We start from the raw sequence: 20,207 nt of genomic DNA on the forward strand, positions 1-20,207 counted from the left end.
CAGCAGGGAATTTCTCCCCTGGTTGGGGACTAACATGGAGTACCTACAGTGTAAGGCTTCATTCACATCTCGTTTTTACACTACGGGTGCCGGATCCGGCTGGGGGAGGGGCAAACCGGGCTCTCCTGTACCCCAGCCGAACCAGCGCTGAACTCCATTCACTTTAATGAGTCCGGTGACTCCGTTCGGCTCATTTTTGACCCGTATCCAGTTTTGTGACCAGACCTAAAACCATAGTATACTACGGTTTTAGGTCCGGTCAGGAAACCGCATACGGGTCAAAAATGAGCCGACCGGAGTCACCGTTTGACTCCGGTCGGCTCATTAAAGTGAATGGAGTTCAGCGCTGGTCCGGCTGGGGTACGGGAGACCCCGGTTTACCCCTCTTCCAGCCTGATCCGGCACTCGTAGTATAAAAACGAGATGTGAATTCAGCCATTGGTGTAAACAAGATCATGTTCTTGCATAAAACAGGTGGGATTTGATAAGCTCTGGGCCTGTATAAGGCTGGGTTCACACCACGTTTTTGCAATACAGTTCCCATGTCAGGTTTTACGGTTTAAAACCGTATTCGGTTTGAAAAATGATGTCCGGTTGCATCCGTTTTTTAAGAAAAAAACGTATAGGTTTTTAACTTTTCATTCCATTATGAATAAAGTGTCACTTGTTTGATTGAAATTCCAAGAAAAAAAACTGTGCAAAGTCAAAAATCGTATGGTGAAAACAGGATGGAACCATATGCACAAACGGTTCTGTACAGTTCCCATTGACTCCCATTTTTTAAAGTATACGTTTCAATGCAGTTTTTCACCCGGATCAAAAACCATGGTAGCCTACAGTTTTGGGTACGGGAAAAAAAACGACAAAACTGTAAAAGATGCAAAACGGACACAACTTGATGCATCTTTCGGCATACGGTTTTCAATACGGTTCCGTATGGTTTTCAAATTGAAAACGTAAACGGGAACGTGGTGTAAACCCAGCCTAATGGGCTTGCACTGGTGCCGTGATGTGTGTGAAAGAAATGGACAGGCGAGAAAGAAGAGATAGGCCAGTTTGCTGTAGAGGGAGAGTTGAAACTGTAAAGACAAATCCTGAACTGTTTATTTTTATTTTTTTTTAAAGCTGAGGAATGTGCTCAATCACCCTAGTGCAAGAAAAGGTGTAAAACCTGTTCACACAAAAGAGAGTGCTTTAGGATGCGGTCCATCACAAAAGGAGAGAGGCCCCCAACAAACTTATCCTTCCCCTCTGGACCAGAAGGCACCTGCAAGGTTTCGGGTCCAATGTTCCTTTTCACCTAACGAAAGCCCGGGTGTGAGCCTAAGGAGCCGTATGCAGATGGCCACACACACACCTCTCCTAGACTGGTAGGAGGGACACCCAAAAGTGCTACCGCACCCTAACAATCCTGTGACACACAAGTGTGCCATGGTGGAAAAAAAAGTCATACATCTTAACCAAAGGCCAAGAAGCAAGTTCTGACCTGTCAGAAGGCTGTTCGGCCCGCAGAAAAAAAGTGTGTGGGATTCTCAATGCTGACAAAAAAGACCTTTTAGCTAACGCCCGATTTTGTAACTGATGTTTAACGGACGATTTTAAGGGTTTTCATAATGGAACATTAAACGGATCTTTAAAACGGATGAATTTTATAGTGTGAAAGGAGCCTAAGAGGAATTGTAATATCTGTTCCTATCATGGTAGTAACTGTATATCCACACAGAGGAATAGTTCTGGGTATAAAGTTACTACCCTGAGGCAATATACGAAAGTGGACAAAATTGTTAGTACTCTTCTGCTAAAGACAAAAAGCCCACAATACTCCCTGAAAAGTATCAATGAATAAAAATTATCTTATAAAAATCAGTCATTGAATTGTGGTTCAGAAACATTTAAAAAAACTAAATATTAAAATTGGCCTGGACAAAAAAATGATGGTACCCCCCTATGGTGGGGGATTGATCCTGGACCTTTGCATTTGGCCCATAAAGGAAGGTTTGTGGGGGCTTCTCTCCTTTTGAAGAAGAGCTTGCAATAGACCACATCCTTGTGCACTTTTAAAGTGGGAGATTTATCAAAACCTGTGTTGAGGACGAGTGGTGCAGTTGCCCATAGCAACCAATCAAATCTCTTCTTTCATTTTTCAAAGGCCTTTTGTAAAATGAAGGCAGCGATCTGATTGGTTGCTACAGGCAACTGCACCACTCTTCCTCAACACGGGTTTTGATAAATCTCCCACTTCATGTACTTGGGAAAGCTACCTTGAAAAGGTGGTGTGAGAGCTGCTTTGCTAAGGCTGGGTTCACACCACGTTTTTGCAATACAGTTCCTGTATCAGGTTTTTGATAAAAAACCTGACTAAACTGTATCAAAACCTGTGTACAAATTTTTATCTGTATACGGTTTGAAAAATGATGTCCGGTTGCATCCGTTTTTTAAGAAAAACTGTATACGTTTTTAACTTTTCACTCCATTATGAATAAAGTTTTACTTGTTTGATTGAAATTCCAAGAAAAAAAACTGAGCAAAGCCTAAAACCGTATGGTGAAACCCGGATGGAACCGTACGCACATACTGTTCTGTACGGTTCCCATTGACTCCCATGTTAAAAAAAAAAAAAAAAACGTATACAGTTGAATACAGTTTTTCACCCGGACGATAAACCGTGGTAGGCCACGGTTTTCTGTCCTGAAAAAAAAAAGTTAAAAACCGTATGGTTTGAAAAACGGAGACAACCGGATACAATATGGTGCATACATTTCTGAATGGGAAGTCCATGGGCACGGTTTTCTGTACGGTTGCATATGTTTTTTTTTATGAAACTGTATGCCGAAACCGTATAGTAAAATCGTGGTGTGAACCCACCCTAAGCAGCACAGAGACAAGATTGTTACAACTAGACCCCTTTCAATACTACCATCCACCCATAGGGGGAGATTGATCAAAACTTGTCCAAAAGAAAAGTTGCTGAGTTGCCCATAGCAACCAATCAGATTGGTTCTTTCATTTTACAGAGGTCTTTTCAAAAATGAAAGAAGCAATCTGATTGGTTGCTATGGGCAACTCAGCAACTTTTCCTCTGGACAGGTTTTGATAAATCTCCCCTCTTAGGGGGTTAGCTGCAAGGCCACCACTCTTGGATGACACCCTCTTAGGCCCCTTTCACTCTATAAAATTCATCCGTTTTAAAGATCCGTTTAATGTTCTGTTTTGAAAACCCTTACAATCATCTGTTAAACGGCCGTTACAAAATCCCATTATAGTCTATGGAATTGTTACATTATCCATTTTAATCCGTCTTAGCCCGTTATTAATAACGGGCTATGACGGGTTAAAATGGATAATGTAAAAATCCCATAGACTACAGTGTAATGGGATTTGAAGTCCGTTTTTAATGGTTTTGTTAAAGGGTCATTATAACGGATGAATTTATAGTGTGAATGGGGCCTTACAAGCTCCATCTTGCCCCATCTGCTTGTACGCAGACAATAAGAATCAATGCACCGGAAGTGTCTTCTTCTCACTGGACACGAGATCAACCGAACATCAGAGAGCACCATAACCAGGATGTAAAGCAATGTCTAGCATAGTGTTTCCCAAACAGCGTGCCTCCAGCTGTTGCAAAACTACAACTCCCAGCATGTTGGACTATATAGTAGTGTATAGTATAAGTCAGTGTTTCCCAACTAGGGGTGCCTCCAGCTGTTGCCAAACTACAACTCCCAGCATGTTGGACTATATAGTAGTATATAGTATAGGTCAGTGTTTCCCAACCAGGGTGCCTCCAGCTGTTGCAAAACTACAACTCCCAGCATGTTGGACTATATAGTAGTGTATAGTATAGGTCAGTGTTTCCCAACCAGGGTGCCTCCAGCTGTTGCAAAACTACAACTCCCAGCATGTTGGACTATATAGTAGTGTATAGTATAGGTCAGTGTTTCCCAACTAGGGGTGTCTCCAGCTGTTGCAAAACTACAACTCCCAGCATGTTGGACTATATAGTAGTGTATAGTATAAGTCAGTGTTTCCCAACTAGGGGTGCCTCCAGCTGTTGCAAAACTACTACTCCCAGCATGTTGGACTATATAGTAGTATATAGTATAGGTCAGTGTTTCCCAACCAGGGTGCCTCCAGCTGTTGCCAAACTACAACTCCCAGCATGTTGGACTATATAGTAGTATATAGTATAGGTCAGTGTTTCCCAACCAGGGTGCCTCCAGCTGTTGCAAAACTACAACTCCCAGCATGTTGGACTATATAGTAGTGTATAGTATAGGTCAGTGTTTCCCAAATAGGGGTGTCTCCAGCTGTTGCAAAACTACAACTCCCAGCATGTTGGACTATATAGTAGTGTATAGTATAAGTCAGTGTTTCCCAACTAGGGGTGCCTCCAGCTGTTGCAAAACTACTACTCCCAGCATGTTGGACTATATAGTAGTATATAGTATAGGTCAGTGTTTCCCAACTAGGGGTGCCTCCAGCTGTTGCAAAACTACTACTCCCAGCATGTTGGACTATATAGTAGTGTATAGTATAAGTCAGTGTTTCCTAACCAGGGTGCCTCCAGCTGTTGCAAAACTACAACTCCCAGCATGTTGGACTATATAGTAGTGTATAGTATAAGTCAGTGTTTCCTAACCAGGGTGCCTCCAGCTGTTGCAAAACTACAACTTTCAGCATGTTGGACTATATAGTAGTGTATAGTATAAGTCAGTGTTTCCCAACTAGGGGTGCCTCCAGCTGTTGCAAAACTACTACTTCCAGCATGTTGAACTATATAGTAGTATATAGTATAGGTCAGTGTTTCCCAACCAGGGTGCCTCCAGCTGTTGCAAAACTACAAATCCCAGCATGTTGGACTATATAGTAGTGTAAAGTATAGGTCAGTGTTTCCCAACTAGGGGTGCCTCCAGCTGTTGCAAAACTACTACTCCCAGCATGTTGGACTATATAGTAGTATATAGTATAGGTCAGTGTTTCCCAACTAGGGGTGCCTCCAGCTGTTGCAAAACTACTACTCCCAGCATGCCCGGACAGCCGTTGGCTGTCCGGGCATGCTGGGAGTTGTAGTTTTGCAACAGCTGGAGGCACCCTGGTTGGGAAACACTGATCAAGACATATGATAATTTTGGTGTTTTTTTTTTATTTAATTTAATTTTTTACATTTTGATGGCAAACTTTGTTATGTTTCCATGATCTAACAGAGAAATGCAATACGTCAATGATTTCTGGACTAACATGGGCCAAGTTATGGGATGTGTACAGGATGTGTACAGAAATCCTCAGTATAAATAATTCTGGCGCACTTACATAGCTTGGTCTGTAACATATATTATGTGAGTCACTTCCCAGAGTCCTTTGGTAATTTGGACAGCATTATCCTAACGGGATAAATAGAAATAAAAGGTCAGCGAAGAGAGTGGGGATCCTCGAAAAGTGAGCAGTTACCCAAAGCGGCCAATCTGATCCCAGTTCTAATATTTAGGACGCTCCACTTTTCCCTTGCATTTATTTTAGGATACGATCGCATTACGTTCTGGCTCTCCGTTAATAGTATTCGCCAGTATCCCAGCGAAAATGGGATGCCGATGTAAACGGTTAATAGAAGGACCCCTAGTGACTCTGTTTGGGACGTATCTGCTTATTTTAGCGGACTCATGATGGCGGCTGTTGCGCTTTTTAAATAGTAGGTGGCTCCGTTTGGCCATAGAAGCAAACAGCGTCCACTGCTACTGTTAACAGTATAAGTCAGCACCCCGTTTTTCGGTGGGATGCCGACGGATACGACTAATGGGGGCCAGATCGTGTAATCGTACCGTAAAGGGGTACCCCACTGGAAAACATTTTTTTTTAAATCAACTGGTGCCAGAAAGTTAAACAGATTTGTAAATTATTTCTATAAAAAAAATCTTAATCCTTCCAGTACTTATCAGCTGTTATATGCTCCACAGGAAGTTCTTTTCTTTTCGAATTTCCATTCTGTTTGACCACCTCTGTCCTGACATGGACAGAGGTGTCAGCAGAGAGCACTGTGGTCGGACAGAAAGGAAATTCAAAAAGAAAAGAACTTCCTGTGGAGCATGGAACAGCTGATAAGTACTGGAAGGATTAAGATTTTTAAATAGAAGTAATTTACAAATCTGTTTAACTTTTTGGCACCAATTGATTTAGAATTTTTTCTTTTCCAGTGGAGTACTCCTTTAAATTTTCTGCAATTGTGTAGCATCAAACCTACTGAAGGATTGTCCCACTTATATGACTTTTCGCTATGGAAGAACTGTGGTCCCCAAACGTCAAATCTGCACCCGAAGGCTATGTCTATGGAAAGGTCATACATGTCTAAAGTTAAGAACCCTCCCCCCAATGTTTCATATCACAATTTTGGAAATGATAATTGTTGACCTAATGTCACCGGGCATCGAGTGGTATACATTGGGCAGCAGAATACGGGTAAGGATTTGAAGCAGTGCCACCTACCATGGTGTCATTGATATAATGGATATGTTTATAGCCAGCCGGGTCACTGAGGATCTGGTAGAAGGATATGCTATCTGACGTGAAAACCGGAAGAGAGGGAAAAAACTGCAAAGAAAATTCATCAACATGTTGAAACGCGGCAAATAGACAAAATCACAATAAGATATTGGTGATGCAGAATATTTCTATATCACTGGGCAAATCTGCAATTCAGAAGATAATGAAAGCTGAATGACAACAACTACCATATGGGTTGTTACAAAAGCGTAAGTGGTACTCCGGTGGAAAACAATTTTTTTTTTTTTTTTTTTTTTTTTAAATCAACTGGTGCCAGAAAGTTAAACAGATTTGTAAATTACTTCTATAAAAAAAATCTTAATCCTTCCAGTACTTATCAGCTGTTATATGCTCCACAGGAAGTTCTTTTCTTTTTTAATTTCTTTTCTGCCTCACCACAGTGCTCTCTGCTGACACCTCTGTCTGGTCTGTGTCAGGAACTGTCCAGAGCAAGAACAAATCCCCATAGCAAACCTCTCCTGCTCTGGACAGTTCCTGACATGGACAGAGGTCTCAGCAGAGAGCACTGTGGTCAGACTGCAAAGAAATTCAAAAAGAAAAAAAACTTCCTGAGGAGCAAACAGCAGCTGATAAGTACTGGAAGGATTAAGATTTTTCAATAGAAGTGATTTACAAATCTGTTTAACATACTGGCACCATTAGATTAAAAAAAAAAATAAATAAATAAAGAAATGTTTTCCACATCTGTCCATGTCAGGAACTGTCCAGAGCAGGAGAGGTTTGCTGTGGGGATTTGTTCCTGCTCTGGACAGTTCCTGACATGGACAGAGGTGTCAGCAGAGAGCACTGTGGTCAGACTGAAAAGAAATTCAAAAAGAAAAGAACTTCCTGTGGAGAATACAGCAGCTAATAAGTCCTGGAAGGATTAAGATTTTTAAATAGAAGTAATTTACAAATCTGCTTAACTTTCTGGCACCAGTTGATTTAAAAAAAAAAAAATTCCACTGGAGTACCCCTTTAAGTTCAATGTTATATCCATTATCCATTATCTATTATCTGATTTTAGGACATTATAAAAACATTTCTTTTTTAAATCAACTGGTGGCAGAAAGTTAAACAGATTTGTAAATTACTTCTATTTAAAAATCTTAATCCTTCCAGTACTTATCAGCTGTTATATGCTCCAGAGGAAGTTATTTTCTTTTTGAATTTCTTTTCTGTCTGACCACAGTGCTCTCTTCTGACACCTCTGTCCATGTCAGGAACTGTCCAGAGTAGGAGCAAATCCCCATAGCGAACCTCTCCTGCTCTGGACAATTCCTGACATGGACAGAGGTGTCATCAGAGAGTACTGTGGTCAGACTGAAAAGAAATTTTAAAGGAAAAGAACTTTCACTGTAGTATACAGCAGCTGATAAGTACTGGAAGGATTACGATTTTTCAATAGAAGTCATTTACAAATCTGATTTGTATCTGACAGTTGATTAAAAAAAATAGTTTTCCACTGGAGTACCCCTTTAACCCTTATATCCCAGATATCAGGAGGACTTTAGGGAGCTCCATATAGCTGCAAGTTGTTTCAGATTTTTACAGTATCTAAGGCTGGGTTCACACCACGTTTTGTTAAATACGGCTCCCGTATATGGCTGGGAGAAGGGGGGCGGGGCTTAATCGTGGTCTACCACGTTTTTGCCTGCGGTCGGGAAACCGCATACGGCCGAAAAAGCAGCCGACCGGAGGCTGCGGTTCACTCCGGTCGGCTCATAGACATACATTAAATACGGTTCCCGTATACGGCTGAATGTGGGCGCCGCGATTAAGCCCCGCCCCCCTCCTCCCAGCCGTATACGGGAGCCGTATTTAACAAAACGTGGTGTGAACCCAGCCTAACAGATAATGTAGGAGAATGAACCGGGACCGGATTATTAGGCTGGCTCCCCTGATTTCAATTATTATTTGTCGACATTTTTTTTTTTTTATAATTAAGAAACCTAATTAGCAAAGTAAATGTAGACACCAAACATAGGGTGAAGCTTCCGGAGGAGCCGGCTGCTGTATATACCTCTCTGAATGCATGCAATTAGAAATCCATATATTAGCATATATTATGGCAGAACAAGGCAGGGAGCAGTCATTCCGAATAATTTTTTAATAAGCCACAATTATATAGATGAGGTCTCATCTCTCCTTATTTCAAGAATATTCGGTACGAAGACGCAATCGTCTTGTCCTTAAATAGCAGAATGAGTAAGTAAAACACAGATGTTCATTTGGTAGATGTGCTTGCGTTCGCAGTATCAAAGTATCATGAGTCAAGACATTCCCAACGCCAAATGATCAATTTACTTGAACAAAGTGCATTCAAACGCGGCGGTAATGAAGTCTCTGTCTGTATCGCCGCTCAACAAGTCATTAAGAGAGGATTTGTAAATTGCACTAATTAGTGTAAAAATGTCCCCTCGGCACGTAGCGGTAACAACAGAGAGCAATTATACCGCAATGACGAATGGATGTATATACGGTAAACTAACAACCGGCATAGAAGATATAGGGTCACTGATGGGAAGGATATATACAACCTCATTGTTGGCTAATGGGCTGTATATAAGATTAATGATAACAACCATTAGGGTAACCCATACACTAACTCAGTGTTTCCTAAACAGGGTGCCTCCAGCTGTTGCAAAACTACAACTCCCAGCATGCCCGGACAGCCAAAGGCTGTCCGGGCATGCTGGGAGTTGTAGTTTTGCAACAGCTGGAGGCACCCTGGTTGGGAAACACTGCGACTAACTTCTATAGTGTACCGTGTAGATAACACAGTATACAAATAAGGCTGGGTTCACTCCACGTTTTTGAAATACAGTTCCCATATAAGGTTTTTAATGGAAAACGGATTCCTCAAAACCGGACTACACTGTATCAAAAGGTATGTACAAATTTTAACCGGTAGAAAGTTGAAAACCGCATATGGTTTGAAAAATGTTGTCCGGTTGAATCTGTTTTTAAGAAGAAAAAAACGTATACGTTTTTAACTTTTCACTCCATTAGGGCATGTTCACACTACAGAGTGTGAACGGAATCTCCGCTCGCTGAATTCAACGAGCGGAGAGTCAGACTGGCAGCCGGCGCCGGGACCGTGCGGCACTGCGCCGTCACCATTGACGGCTATGCAGTGCTCGCGGACTTCCGCGCAAAGAATGAACATGTTCTTTCTTTGCGCGGAACAATTTCAATTCCGCCGCTGAAATTCCGCAGTGTGAACGGGTCTCGCGGAGACCCATTCACACTAATGTTAAGTTCACACCGCGGAATTCCGTGAGAATTCTGTAGTGTGAACATACCCTTATGAATAAAGTTTCACTTGTTTGATTGAAATTCCAAGAAAACAACTAGAGATGAGCGAACTTACAGTAAATTCGATTCGTCACAAACTTCTCGGCTCGGCAGTTGATGACTTTTCCTGCGTAAATTAGTTCAGCCTTCAGGTGCTCCGGTGGGCTGGAAAAGGTGGATACATTCCTAGGAAAGAGTCTCCTAGGACTGTATACCCCTTTTCCAGCCCACCGGAGCACCGGAAAGCTGAACTAATTTATGCAGGAAAAGTCATCAACTGCCGAGCCGAGAAGTTTGTGACGAATCGAATTTACTGTAAGTTCGCTCATCTCTAAAAATAACTGTGCAAAGTCAAAAACTGGATGGTGCAAACCGGATGGAACCGTACACACATACGGTTCTCTGCGGTTCCCATTGACTCCCATGTTAAAAAAAAATTCACCCTGGTAGGCTACAGTTTTGGTTACGGGAAGAAAATGGACAAAACCGTATAAGATGCAAAATGGACACAACCAGATGCATCGTTTGACATACGGTTTTCAATGGAGAGTCAATGTATACGATTTTCAATACGGTTCCATACGGTTTTCAAATTGAAACTGTATTTTTTTTCTTTTTTTACGCCAAGAAAAGCGCCAATTCTGCCGCATGGCGTTTTTTCGGCCAAAAAACGCTGCGGCCAGGTGTTAGTTGTAAATCAATGAGAAATCGCTAAATTCTTATTCCACTTGGCGTTTTTCACTGTGGCGTTTTTTTTAATCCTTTTGGCGTTTTTTCACTTTTTTAGGGCGTCTTTCAGCTCCTCGGTGGTTTTCCAAAATCGCAGCATGTTGAGCCACTGGCTAGTTTTTCTCCCATAGGAGTCTATGGGAGTGAAAAAGCGCCAAGAATAATGATATGTGGGTTTTAACTTTGGCATTTTTTCAGACGGTTTTTATTCTTTTTTGGACTTTAGCGATCCAAAAAAGTGATGGAGATACCTTTTTTAATAAAATTTCGTAGGGTATCATAAAAAAATAAAAATAAAAAACATACAGTAGTGAAGGAAAAAATTGTATCTAATGAAATGTATGTTTTTTATAACAACATTTTTATTAATTTTTAAAACAGGGATCAATTTATGTGGGCGGGTGGGGACCTAAAAATGTAGCCGACAAAAATAAAAAATGTAGTGTGTGTGTTTTTCACTTTTTTCTAGATTTTTTTTTTTTTAAGTAGTACTACTACTCCCAGCATGGAACACACTGTTCCATGATGGGAGTAATAGTACCTGTACTAATTGACAGATTGCCGCTTGCGAGCCTCCTGTATAATGTATCGATGTGGCTGGCCGCTCTTCTATGGTCCCCTGCACTGCCGTATATATACACCTATTCATATTTCCCGCAGAGAGCTGTGATTGGGCAGATGGTTCCAGCCAATCACAGCTCTCTGTGGGAAATATGAATATGTGTATATATACGTCAGTGCAGGGGACCATAGATGATCGGCCGGCTGCATCTATACATTATACAGGAGGATCACAGCGGGTGACAGGAGTGGGATCTTTCCTTAACTGCAGGTACTACTACTTCCAACATGGAGCACACTCTGCTCCATGCTGGGAGCTGTAGTACCTGCATTAATAGACAGATCGCAACAGGTGTCAGAAATTACACTCGCTATGATCTGTCTATTAATGCAGGTACTACAGCTCCCAGCATGGAGCAGAGTGTGCCCAATGATGGGAGTAGTAGTACCTGCAGGTAAGAACAGATCACAGTGGATATCACTCCTGACACCCAATGCGATCGTCCTTTCTATAGCAGAGATGCGGAGCGGCTTTCTCCTGCGCTCGCATCTCTGCACCATACTCCGGCCAGTAATGTGAATAGAATATAACTCATTCATATTTCCCTCTGTTCTATTGTTGTGATGTGTACTGTGAAAAAAAGAGAAAAAAATATTCATAATTACGTATATATAGCGCTATATTCAAAATATTCGCGAAATCGTGAAGTGCCGATAATCACAGTAAAAATTAGCATTTTGAATATTCGCGCTCAACACAGTGAGCAAAAGAACAGAGGGATTTGTGAACCAAATACAGAAGCTAGACATGTAAAGCATCTGCATGACGTAGTGAGCAACATATAGAAGCATTATTTTTCCTGTGATATGACAGGTACGCTTTAAAGGGGTTTCTCCAGTGAAAAATATCTTATCCTCAGTCTACAGTATAGGGGATGAATATCTGATTGTGGGGGTCAGACCACAGGGACCCACTGCGTTCTTAAAACGGGGCCCCAGCTCTCAGAGGGAGCACATGTTATAGATGGCACATGCTCCGTTCATTTGTTTGAAAGCACCAGAGATGCCTGAATTCTGTTCGGGGAAAGGCAATGGCCATGATAGCCAGGATACTTGGAGTTTGCATATGGTAACTTGATAGGGGACTTTTAAGAGGAGACGTACATACACATCATTGGCTGGGGTTTGGCATTTTAGCCTCATCTAGCTAAAAAAGGAAACAGCGTCTTCTTCAATTCTCTCACTGCCCTCCTTTCCATCCTGGTTTTCCCCCCAATATAACATTGTTTTGTAGGAAAAAAATGTATGTAGTATAATGTTGGCTGCACTTTCTTGTATTATTTTTCATATCACGGCTGGCAGAGATACCTAAACCTTGCAGGTAGGTCACCAAGTGTTACCATGCTGCTGGATAACCAGGTATGGGCATATGATGCCAGAGGCCATTCTCCAGTTAGTTACCATCTGTGATGGTGTTTTTAAATACACTGCTCAAAAAAACAAAGGGAACACTAAGATAACACTTCCTAGATCTGAATGAATGAACTAATCGTATGAAATACTTTCGCCTTTACATAGTTGAATGCGCTGACAACAAAATCACACAAAAATTATCAATGGAAATCAAATGTATCAACCCATGGAGGTCTGGATATGGAGTCACACTCAAAATCACAGTGGAAAACCACACTACAGGCTGATCCAACTTTATGTAATGTCCTTAAAACAAGTCACAATGAGGCTCAGTAGTGTGTGTGGCCTCCACGTGCCCATATGACATCCCTACAACGCCTGGGCATGATCCTGATGAGGTGGAGGATGGTCTCCTGAGGGATGTCCTCCCAGACCTGGACTAAAGCACCCGCCAACTCCTGGACAGTCTGTGGTGGATGGAGCGAGACATGATGTCCCAGATGTGCTCAATCAGATTCAGGTCTGGGGAACAGGCGGGCCAGTCCTTAGCATCAATGCCTTCCTCTTGCAGGAACTGCTGACACACTCCAACCATATGAGGTCTAGCATTGTTTTGCATTAGGAAAAACCCAGGGCCAACCGCACCAGCATATTGTCTCTTAAAGGGTCTGAGGATCTCATCTTTGTACCTAATGGCAGTCAGGCTACCTCTGACACGCACATGGAGGGCTGCACAGCCCCCCAAAGAAATGCCACCCCACACCATTACTGACCCACCGCCAAACCATTCATGCTGGAGGATGTTGCAAGCAGCAGAACGTTCTCCACGGCGCCTCCATGCTCTGGACACTACGCTGACAGACACAGCAAACCTTTTTGCCACAACTCGCATTGATGTGCCATCCTGGATGAGCTGCACTACCTAAGCCACTTGTGTGGGTAGTATTCTCCACCTCATGCTACCACTAGAGTGAAAGCACCGCCAGCCTTCAAAAGTGACCAAAACATCAACCAGGAAGCATAGGAACTGAGAAGTGGTCTGTGGTCACCACCTGCAGAACCACTCAGTTATTGGGGGTGTCTTGATAATTTCCTATAATTTCCACCTGTTGTCTGTTCCATTTGTACAACAGCATGTGAAATTGATTGTCAATCAGTGTTGCCTCCTGAGAGGACAGTGTGATTTCACAGAAGTGTCATTGACTTGGAGTTACATTGTGTTGTTTAAGTGTTCCCTTTATTTTTTTTTGAGCAGTGTATATATTGTATATAGCTGTAGAGACCCACCCCAACAGGAAAATGTTGGTCCTCATAGTCACTCCTTATGTTATTCCTTTTGTATAAATATTTGTAGTAGTGTGGAATAAGAATTTTTTTTTTCTAATAGATCGATAGAGTTATAGGCACTTGCAACATTCCTATTTAGCTAAAAATTGAATATAACGATACATACCACGCCAATCCATCCTGTCTTACTTGCTTCAACATGCTGACGATTCTTAAGAGAGCAGAAAAAAAATTATCACTAAATACATTGACATTTAAGGAAATAGAATAATGATAGTTAGAGATGAGCGAATTTTTGAAAAATTTGATTCGGTCCATTTGACAAATTTTCCGAAAAATTTGGTTCAGTTCGAATTTATTCGCAACAAATTGCCATTAAAAACGGCTGTTTCTGGGCTACAGAGCTCCTCAATAGGGGTGTAGAACACTTTGCCTTGTCGTAACACTCATAATGAATGTGCTGTGTTAGTGAAATAATACTGTTATTCAGTATGACATGCAAATTACAGGCATCGCTATTAGAATCACTGCCGCACAGCATCTGGATGTGGCAGCAGGGCCGGGAGACTATATATAGCATCACAATTGAAGAGATTGACCCCTTAAGGACACAGCTCATTTTCACCTCTAGGACGCAGCCCTTTTTTGCACATCTGACCACTGTCACTTTAAACATTAATAACTCTGGAATGCTTTTACTTATCATTCTGATTCCGAGATTGTTTTTTCATGACATATTCTACTTTAACATAGTGGTAAATTTTTTTGGTAACTTGCATCCTTTCTTGGTGAAAAATCCCCAAATTTGATGAAAAAATAGAAAATTTTGCATTTTTCTAACTTTGAAGCTCTCTGCTTGTAAGGAAAAAGGATATTCCAAATATTTTTTTTGGGATTCACATATAAAATATGTCTACTTTATGTTTGCATCATAAAATTTATGTGTTTTTACTTTTGGAAGACACCAGAGGGCTTCAAAGTTCAGCAGCAATTTTACAATTTTTCACAAAATTTTCAAACTCGCTATTTTTCATTGACCAGTTCAGGTTTGAAGTGGATTTGAAGGGTCTTCATATTAGAAATACCCCATAAATTACCCCATTACGAAAACTGCACCCCCCAAAGTATTCAAAATGACATTCAGTAAGTGTTTTAACCCTTTAGGTGTTTCACAGGAAAAGCAGCAAAGTGAAGGAGAAAATTCAAAATCTTCATTTTTTACACTTGCATGTTCTTGTAGACCCAATTTTTGAATTTTTACAAGGGGTAAAAGGATAAAATTTATACTTGAATTTGTAGCCCAATTTCTCTCGAGTAAGCACATACCTCATATGTCTATGTAAATTGTTCGGCGGGCGCAGTAGAGGGCTCAGAAGCGAAGGAGCGACAAGGGGATTTTGGAGAGTACGTTTTTCTGAAATGGTTTTTGGGGGGCATGTTGCATTTAGGAAGCCCCTATGGTGCCAAAACAGCAAAAAAAAAAAAAAAACTCATGGCATACCATTTTGGAAACTAGACCCCTTGGGGAACGTAACAAGGAATTAAGTGAGCCTTAATACCAGACAGGTGTTTCATGACTTTTGCATATGTAAAAAAAATAATAATAATTTTCACTAAAATGTGTGTTTCCCCCCAAATTTCCCATTTTTTTTTACCCCATAAGTTGACCTTTAGTGCACTACGAGCGAACTACAATGCTCAGAAGAGAAGGAGTCATATTTGGCTTTTTGAGAGCAAATTTTGCTCGGGGGGCATGTCACATTTAGGAAGCCCCTATGGTGCCAGGACAGCAAAAAAAAAACACATGACATACCATTTTGGAAACTAGACCCCTTGAGGAACGTAACAAGGGATAAAGTGAACCTTAATACCCCACAGGTGTTTCACGACTTTTGCATATGTAAAAAAAATTTTTTTTTTTAACAAAAATGCTTGGTTTAGCAGAAATTTTACATTTAAAAAAAAGATAATAGCAGAAAATACCCCCCCAAATTTGAAGCCCAATTTCTCCCGATTCAGAAAACACCCAATATGGGGATTAAAAAACCTCCGCTGGCGCACTACAGGTCTCAGAAGAGAAGGAGTCACATTTGGCTTTTTGGAAGCAAATTTTGCTCTGGGGGCATGCCGCATTTAGGAAGCCCCTATGGTGCCAGGACAGAACAAAAAAAACCACATGGCATACCAGTTTGGAAACTAGACCCCTTGGGGAACGTAACAATGGGTAAAGTGAACCTTAATACCCCACAGGTGTTTTACGACTTTTGCATATGTAAAAAAAAAATATTTTTTTTACACTAAAATGCTTGTTTTCCCCCAAATTTTTACAAGGGATAATAGCAGAAAATACCCCCAAAAATGTGTAACCCCATCTCTTATGAGTATGGAAATACCCCATAAGTGGACGTGAAGTGCACTGGGGACGAACTACAATGCTCAGAAGAGAAGGAGCATCATTGAGCTTTTGGAGAGAGAATTTGGCGATGTGCATTTCCAAACCCCCCCCCCGTGGTGTCAGAACAGTGGACCCCCCCACATGTGACCCCATTTTTAAAACTACACCCCTCACGGAAGGTAATAATGGGTGCAGGGAGAATTTACACCCCACTGGCATTTGACGGATCTTTGGAACAGTGGGCTGTGCAAATTAAACATTTTATTTTTCATTTTCACAGACCCCTGTTTCAAAGATCTGTCAGACACCTGTGGGGTGTAAATGCTCACTGTACCCCTTATTACATTCCCTGAGGGGTGTAGTTTCCAAAATGGGGTCACATGTGGGTATTTATTGTTTTGCACTTATTTCAGAACCGCTGTAAAATCAGCCACCCCTGTGCAAATCACCAATTTAGACCTCAAATTTACATGGTGCACTCTCCCTTCTGGGCCTTGTTGTGCGTCCCCAGAGCACTTTGCGCCCACATATGGGGTATCTCCGTCCTCAGGAGAAATTGCGTTACAAATTTTGGAGGCTTTTTTTCTTTTACCGCTTGTGAAATTTTAAAGTATGGGGCAACACCAGTATGTTAGTGTACAAAAATGTTTTTTTTTTACACTAACATGCTGGTGTAGACCCCAACTTTACCTTTTCATAAGGGGTAAAAGGAGAAAAAGCCCCCCAAAATTTGTTAGGCAATTTCTCCCGAGTACGACGATACCCCATATGTGACCCTATTCTGTTGCCTTGAAGTACGACAGGGCTTCAAAGTGAGAGCGCCATGCGCATTTGAGGCCTAAATTAGGGATTCGCATAGGGGTGGACATAGGGGTATTCTACACCAGTGATTTCCAAACAGGGTGCCTCCAGCTGTTGCTAAACTCCCAGCATGCTTGGACAGTCAATAGCTGTCCGGAAATGCTGGGAGTTTTTGTTTTGCAACAGCTGGAGGCTCCGTTTTGGAAACACTGCTGTAGGATAAGTTTTTCATTTTTATTGGGGGGGAAGGGGGGGTGGTGGTGGTGGGGGGCAGTGTACGTGTGTATATGTAGTGTTTTACTCTTTATTTTATGTTCGTGTAGTGTTTTTAGGTTACATTCACACTGACGGGCGGCTGCAGCTCAAACTTGAAGCGGGGAACTCACTGTAATCCGCCGCCAGTGTGAATGTAACCTGTACATTCACATGGGAGGGGGGGGGCAAAACTACAACTCCCAGCTTGCACTGACAGAACGTGCATGCTGGGAGTTGTAGTTTTGCAACAGCTGGAGGCACACTGGATGGAAAATACTGAGTTAGGTAATAGAACCTATTACCTAACTCGGTATATCCCAACCAGTGTGCCTCCAGCTGTTGTAGAACTACAACTCTCAGCATGTACTGATTGCCAAAGGGAATGCTGGGAGATGTAGTTATGCAACAGCTGGAGGCACGCAAGTACAACTCCCAGCATGCCGAGACAGCCATTTGCTGTTCCTGAATGCTGGGAGTTGTAGTTTTGCAAGATTTAGAGGGGTTCAGGCTAGAGATCACTGACAGTGGTCTCTAAACTGTGGCCCTCCAGATGTTGCAAAACTACAAATCTCAGCATGCTAAGACAGCAAACTGCTGTCTGGGCATGCTGGGAGTTGTAGTTTTGTAACATCTGGAGGGCTACAGTTTAGAGACCACTGTCAGTGATCTCTAGCCTGAACCCCTCTAAATCTTGCAAAACTACAACTCCCAGCATGCCAACACAGCAAACAGCTGTCAAGGCATGGTGAGAGTTGTAGTTTTTCAACATCTGGAGGGCCACAGTTTATAGACTGTCGCCCTGCAGATGTTGCTAGGCAACAGACTCCCGGACACGCGGCGCCATACTCACCTCCACCGCCGCCATGATCACAGCCGCCGCCGGGTAAGTGACCGCCGCTGCCGCCGCCGCTATTACACGGTTCCCCCCGCTGTGCCCGGACACCGATGGGTGGGCATAGCGGGGGGGAACCGAACTTTAACCCCCCCGCCCCCAGTCTGCTATTGGTCGGCCGCTCCGCCGATCAATAGCAGGGATAAGAGGGGTGGCATCCCTGCCACCTCACTCCTATCTCTTCAAGGGGGATCGAGGGTGTCTTGGACACCCCCGATCCCCCTTATTTTATCGCGGCGCCGCCATTGATGGGCAGGGGGAGAGCGCTCCCCCTGCAAACACCGTAGATGCCATGATCAGAACTGATCACGGCATCTATGGGGTTAATGCTGCCGGGACCGGCGCGATCGCGGCCCCGGCAGCTGCGGTGGGACTCCGGCTGTGATTGACAGCTGAGTCCCACCCGCGATCTCCTGCACTGCCCGCGGCAGAGCAGGAGATCGCTTGGACGTATGCATACGTCCATTTGCGCGAACGTGTAGTTCGCCTGGACGTATGCATACGTCCAATAGCGGGAAGGGGTTAAAGGGGTACTCCGGTGAAAACCTTTTTTCTTTTAAATCAACTAGTGGCAGAAAGTTAAACATATTTGTAAATTACTTCTATTAAAAAATCTTAATCCTTCCAGTACTTATTAGCTGCTGAATGCTACAGAGGAAATTCCTTTCTTTTTGGAACACTGATGACATCACGAGCACAGTGCTCTCTGCTGACATCTCTGTCCATTTTAGCAACCATGTATAGCAGATGTATGCTAAGGGCAGCATAGTGGCTCAGTGGTTAGCACTGCTGCCTTGCAGTGATGGGGACTTGGGTTCAAATCCCACTAAGGACAACAATAAATTAAGCGTTATTATTATTATAATAACGTCAGCAGAGAGAACTGTGCTCGTGATGTCATCAGAGAGCATTCCAAGAAAAAAAGAATTTCCTCTGTAGTTTTCAGCAGCCAATAAGTACAGGAAGGATTAAGATTTTTTAATAGAAGTAATTTACAAATATGTTTAACTTTCTGCCACCAGTTGATTTAAAAGAAAAAAGGTTTTCACCGGAGTACCCCTTTAAAGAGATTTTTTAATGTCATTTTTATTTTATTTAATTTGAATAAATTTTAATTTTTTTTAAATCTGTTTTCGAGAACCCATTCTGGTGAGCATGGAGCTGGCAGCTACCACCTGTTCCAGCCCCTGCCTCTCAGCGTACTGGAACTGCAAATGTTTCATTTAATTAGTTATGGTTCATTGTTATCGCTCCAACCTGTTTCATTGGATTCTTGAGATAATTCCAGAGATAATATATGACGACGACCATGGAGCCTCAGTCTTGAAAAGATTCCATAGATTTTTTTAAATTTAAATAGAAGATGTTGAATAGATTCAAAAGTTTAATGTGCCAGTGGCATGAGGAGGCCATATGGCAGCACAATGAGAGAGCCTGGAGGTGGCAGCATCAGCATAAGGAGACCATATGGCGGCACAATGACAGAGCCTGGAGGTGGCAGCAGCAGCATGAGGGCCATGCCAACTGAGAGTTGAGTCTGAGGAACCCACCGACTGTTCACTGGGGGTGTCAGATGTCACTTGGAATGAATTGGATGACCGAGTGAACCGATCAATCACGGCTGCTGGGTTGTTGGTCGAGACACGACCACTCGCTGCGACTCCTGCTGCCACACACCCCTACTCTGCTGCGACCTCTGCCTGCGCCTGATGAATTTAGGCCTCTGACACGCCTCTGTGCATGTCCTGGCACTTCTCTGCCTGACATACTTATACACCAGCTGTGTGCGTATAAGTTACATTTATGATAGGAGGACAATGCGCTCCACTATGCTTAAAACTGTATTAGACTACAGAAACAAGGGTGTAGCTTTGGCTGGCCTTTCATAATAACTAGGCCCAAATTAGTTTCTCTGGAAAAAAAATAAACGTACACCACGTAGGTGTACGTACAGTTTACACTTATGAGAGGAGGACTATTCGCTCCACTACAAACTGTATAAGGCTACAGAAACAAGTGTGTAGCTTTGTCTGGCCTTTCACA

General features: G+C 42.5%; 1 protein-coding gene across 6 annotated transcripts in view; it reads right to left on the minus strand.

Moving 5' to 3' along the window:
* The window catches only part of LOC130283938 (prolyl endopeptidase FAP-like), a 156,645-nt gene that overhangs the window by 63,858 nt on the left and 72,580 nt on the right, over positions 1–20,207 (minus strand). For all 6 annotated transcript variants that reach the window (XR_008846882.1, XM_056533719.1, XM_056533720.1 and 3 more), the window contains 3 exons: positions 13,988–14,032; positions 6,478–6,582; positions 5,311–5,381 (listed from right to left, as the gene is read on the minus strand). Coding sequence is in view for 5 of the 6 variants with exons in the window: in XM_056533719.1 (XP_056389694.1) it covers positions 5,311–5,381; positions 6,478–6,582; positions 13,988–14,032 (221 nt within the window). In the remaining variant the exon portion in view is untranslated. The remainder of the gene's footprint in view (positions 1–5,310; positions 5,382–6,477; positions 6,583–13,987; positions 14,033–20,207) is intronic.

Source organism: Hyla sarda, chromosome 8, assembly GCF_029499605.1.
Source record: "Hyla sarda isolate aHylSar1 chromosome 8, aHylSar1.hap1, whole genome shotgun sequence".
NCBI lineage: Eukaryota > Metazoa > Chordata > Amphibia > Anura > Hylidae > Hyla > Hyla sarda.